General features: G+C 41.1%; 1 protein-coding gene across 1 annotated transcript in view; it reads left to right on the forward strand.

Annotated features, from left to right (window-relative positions):
- The window catches only part of LOC108261274 (plexin-C1), a 31,650-nt gene that overhangs the window by 21,960 nt on the left and 4,690 nt on the right, over window positions 1-5,000 (forward strand). Inside the window, exon 13 of the mRNA XM_053685643.1 lies at window positions 1,546-1,725. Within this exon, the coding sequence (XP_053541618.1) occupies window positions 1,546-1,725 (180 nt within the window). The remainder of the gene's footprint in view (window positions 1-1,545; window positions 1,726-5,000) is intronic.

The raw sequence follows: 5,000 nt of genomic DNA on the forward strand, positions 1-5,000 counted from the left end.
CACTGTGTAAAATGTAAATCAAAACAGAATGCAATGATTTGCAAATCTCATAAACCCACATGTTATTCACACTAGAAGATAGAAAACATATCAAGTGTTTAATCTGAGCAAATGTACCATTGTAAGGAAAAAATAAGGTAATTTTGAATTTGATGTCTACACTTCTTAAAACATTTGGGACAGGGCAACGAAAGGCTGGAAAAGTAAGTAGTATTAAAAAGAAACAGATGGAGGAACATTTTGCAACTAATTAGGTTAATTTGCAACAGGTCAGTAAGATGATTGGGTATAAAAAGGTTATCTTAAAGAGGCAGAGTCTCTCAGAAGTAAAGATGGGCAGAGGTTCACCAATCTGTGAAAAACTGCGTCTAAAATTTGTGGAACAATTTCAGAATAATGTTCCTCAACGTAAATCTCATCATCTACAGGACATAATAACATCAAAATATTCTGAGAATCTGGAGTAATCTCTGTGCACAAGGGACAAGGGTGAAAATCAATATCGCATGCCGGTGATCTTCGGGCCCTCAGGCGGCACTGCGTTAAAAACAGGCATGATTCTGTAATGGAAATCACTGCATGGACTCAGAAACACCTCCAGAACACATTGTCTGTGAACACAGTTCACCATGCCATCCACAAATGCTGGTTAAAGCTCTATCGTGTAAAGAAGAAGCCATACGTGAACATGATCCAGAAACGCTGCCGTCTTCTCTGGGCCAAAGCTCATTTAAAATGGACTGAGGCAAACTGGAAAACTGTTCTGTGGTCAGACAAAATCGAAATTTTTGAAACCATGGATGCCACATTCTCTAAACTATAGAGGAGAGGGACCATCTTTCTTTTTATCAGTGCTCAGTGCAAAAGCCTGCATCTCTGATGGTATGGTGGTGCATTAGTGCCTATGGAAAGGCAATCAATGCTGAAAGGTATATACAGGTTTTAGAGAAACATATGCGTCCAACCAGATTTCATCCCATCTTTACTGCTGAAAGACATGTTTTATACCCAATCATTTTACTGACCTGGTGCCAGTTAACCTAATTAGTTGTAAAATGTTCCTCCAGCTGTTTCTTTTTAGTAACACTTACTTTTCCAGCCTTTTGTTGCCCTCATCCCAACTTTTTTGAGACGTGTTGCAGCCATCAAATTCAAAATTACCTTATTTTTTCCTTAAAATAGTACATTTCCTCAGTTTAAATATGGGATATGTTTTCAATGTTCTACTGGGAATAACATATGGGTTTATGAGATTTGCAAATCTTTGCATTGTTTTTATTTACATTTTACACAGTGTCCCAACTTTTTTGGAATTGGGGTTGTAGTAGAAGAAGTAAAAAACCAAAGGAGATTCTGTAGTGAAGAAAGGGTTCTTTAGGGAATTAAGGAAGATGGTGCCTGGATTGTGTAGCTATGTGGTTGAACACCCTTACCAGCAATCAGACCAATGCACATGCTGACCAGGCCAGTTTAATTTTTAACCAGCTGCACATACAAACATGCATAGCAGTTTCTATTCATTTATTATCTTTTCCATTCTCCTAGAGCTTTTGGTTTCACACTCATAAGCAGAGAGACTTCAGAGCTGCTGGGCCATTTACTGTCTCTCTAAGGGTGGTGAACTCAACAGTGGCCTGTTTAGGTACACTCTCTTACCATCCAGACCCAGAATTCACCAGCTTCACTACCTCTAAGGTGGTCAATGATGTGCTGGTCATCATACAGGTAGGACAGAATTTCAGAATGTGATTTCAAGCACACACATGTTATTCTAACTGTCAAACAAACATTGGGCCTGTTAGATTTCCATGTATCCCAGGAATCTCAGATCATGCCTTCCAGCCTGTTCTACAATTACTTCTATTAACTTTTAGTTCTGTGCTGCTATGAGCTAGAAAGTGTTATTTGCCTCAGAGCATTTCAGATCGATCTGGGGAGCCTAAGTGAACACACACTGACACATGCATGCTCAAATAGACATCCAAGTTTATTCATGCAAACCAAGAGTATTTATATACATTGATAACAAGCAGTGCGTGGACAGTTTCTACTGGTCCAGGTGTCAGACAGATTTAAACAAAACACACAGCACATAGTCATAATACAAAATAAGTCCTGTGTCATGTTGACACGGAAATGCATAATATTATAATCAAGGATAGCAGTTGATCAGCTTATTTAAAGAGGTAATTAAATGAATACATTCATTATAGGTATTTGATAGCAGTTCATAATATGAGAGTACACGATATAAGAGAATTTCCTTTCAATCCTCTCTGTTATTCTAGCGTAGCATAGAATAAACCAACAGGAATTCTCTAAAGTCATAGGTTAATATTACCCTTTAACAGGAAAGACATGATGTCTGTGAGACCACATCGGAGGCCGCTGAAACCGTGGCATCATGGTTATGAATGTAAATGTCAATTGGGGCCGAATGGGTCACCTCAGGGTAAGAACCATTATTGGAATGGCCAATTGGAGTAGAGCTAAAAAGATCTGTAGTTACAGAATCTTGAACTGAGGCTATAATACGATGAATACAGGCACAAATACAGGGGCCAAATAGGCAGATAAAATGAGAACCACAATAATAGGGAGGATGGCAGATGCGTAAGGGGCGGTGATCTTTGATACTTCACGATAAAAACATATGGCGAATTTATTACCCTTAGGTAAACGGTCAGATTGGTGAAAGGTTAGCGGTATCTGAGGGGCTTTAAAAGACCCTTCCACTTGACAGGAGTACTGGGGGTCCAGACAATCATTAGGCCAATTAGTTTCACGGTCAGTGAGAACATAGTAGAGATCTTTACAATATGGAGTAGCACCTGGTTTATCAACGCCTACTAAGGGTTTATTTTTACTTGTGGTGACGTTAAAAGGAGTAATAACATAGCGACGCCGTGGATCAGTATTGTCGTAACAGTGTCGTCTAAGACCGGCGGCTACAGAGCACCACAGATGTTGATATGTTTCTCGCATAAAAGGTGAAAGGATGGAGGGTGCTATGCGGCATGAGAGCGCAGATAAAAAAGGGTGTGGTGAGGCGCATTTGCTTCACAGTAAGAACTGAATATTTATAGTATGCGGTTTGATTGAAATGTTCAATATGTAAATCATCAGACACATCAGACTCAGCTGTAGGACTGTCAGAATTTGAAAAATGAGAATCATCAGGTTCATCCCATCCATCTTGGCTAGGAAGATCAACCCCACAAGGATATGTTGGGGGTATAAATATACATAGTAACAGGAACAGAAAAAGATAACGTAAAAACATTTAATTGATTTTGTGATGAGAGTTAATACAGGAAAAACTATATGTGTATGTGTAAAGTGTGAATCAGGTCAGCCAACAGGACAGGACTTCCTCCCTTTGTAGACACATTCACCGACGCTCAAACCTCTTCAGGGGTACAGGTACGGTCCCGAATGGGCAACCTGTCATAGAGAATAGGTGGAGGAAAAATAGAATGGACAGAGCTCATTTGTTAACAGCTTTTAACCAACTTACATGTCTCCAGATTGGTCCTTCTGAGGTCATAACACCTGGTCTCCTGGGAAAAAAGGAGGTGTGAATTACTGTGAGGGGTAAAGGTAATTTTAATTTAGCATGTACACAACACGTCAAGCAATTTAGACACGTAGTCGTCTAGATGAATATCAACACCAATTCCTGGGGTTTGAGAAAGGTTAGTAGACATTTTCCAAGCCATGGGGTAAGGTCGACCGAATAAATAACACCTCAAAGGGTGAAATGCCTGTGGTTTTAGATGGCATCATTTGAATTTCCTTAAGAACTGCAGGTAACATTTCAGATCAGGCAGACATTAAAAAAGGACAATGTGATTGTGACTTAGTCGCCAATTTTGCATGTCTATCAGCTAGCGCATTCCCACGTATCTCTACAGTGCTGCCAGTTAGACGCGCCTTTGTTTTGGCGATCGCGAGAGCTGTTGGTTTAGCACAGGAAGAGATTAGATTGTCGACTAGAGTGGAAGGTGAGATTGGCTTACCATCCGCGGATTTAGAACACGATCCGTCTACAAAAACATACTTACTGTTAAACAAAGGAGTATCAGACAGATCAGATTGAATGCTACATGAAGAAACAATTTCTTTTAAACAATCATGATTTTCAGGTAAAGGAATGGTGTCATCCTGTGAATTTAGCAGACAAATTTAATGGTCAAATTTGCGGTAGCACAGAGAATAGTTTCATAACCACTTCTGCGCTGAGCCGTCATGTGTTGTGTTTCAATGTTGGATAGGCCATGTTGCTGAAGGGCCATGTGAAACACCAAAGCGTGACAGAACCAATCATTCTGCATCTATTACCTACAGAGCAGCAGATCAGCCACTGCCCAGCCACTGCCCATAGACAGCCGGGTAGCCCAGCATGTTCCTGTGCCACCCCCAGAGTGTTCATGAGTGGGCAGATGGTAAAGTTTCGTGTAGTCGGGCAGACCCAGGACTGGAGGGGAAAAGCAGTTTTTAAATGTTTAAATGCAGAAACAGTCTCAGGTGTGTGTGTCACTGGAGTATGGGTCCCAGGAGTCAAAAGTGGATCGAATGTTCTACGATGACCCTGAGCTGTTTTGTAGCGGGCAGCTGAGAAGTCATCACAACTGCCATCCGGCCGTCTGACAGCCTTCTCTGTCCTTTTGATAAGAGAAAACCCAAACATTTGACTTCTCTTTTACATAGGTGCAATGTTGTACGTGAAACCTTGAATCCATTGTGAGCCAGATGTTCTAGTAGTCTCAAGGTTGCAGTTCAGCAGCTTCTGACTCAGCAGTGATCAGAAGATCATCCCGTATCGCAGCACACGGGCTTCGTCATGGAGATCTAGCAAGGAGTCTCACCACACCACAAGAAAACACGGGGGCAATGTAGCCCTTTGTCAGGTGTGTCCAGGTCAGCTGGTGTCCCCATGCGTAAATGTAAACAGTGGTTGAACACTGAAACAACAGAGCACAATCTACCACGCTAAACCA

The sequence above is a fragment of the Ictalurus punctatus genome, chromosome 14 (assembly GCF_001660625.3).
Source record: "Ictalurus punctatus breed USDA103 chromosome 14, Coco_2.0, whole genome shotgun sequence".
Lineage (NCBI taxonomy): Eukaryota > Metazoa > Chordata > Actinopteri > Siluriformes > Ictaluridae > Ictalurus > Ictalurus punctatus.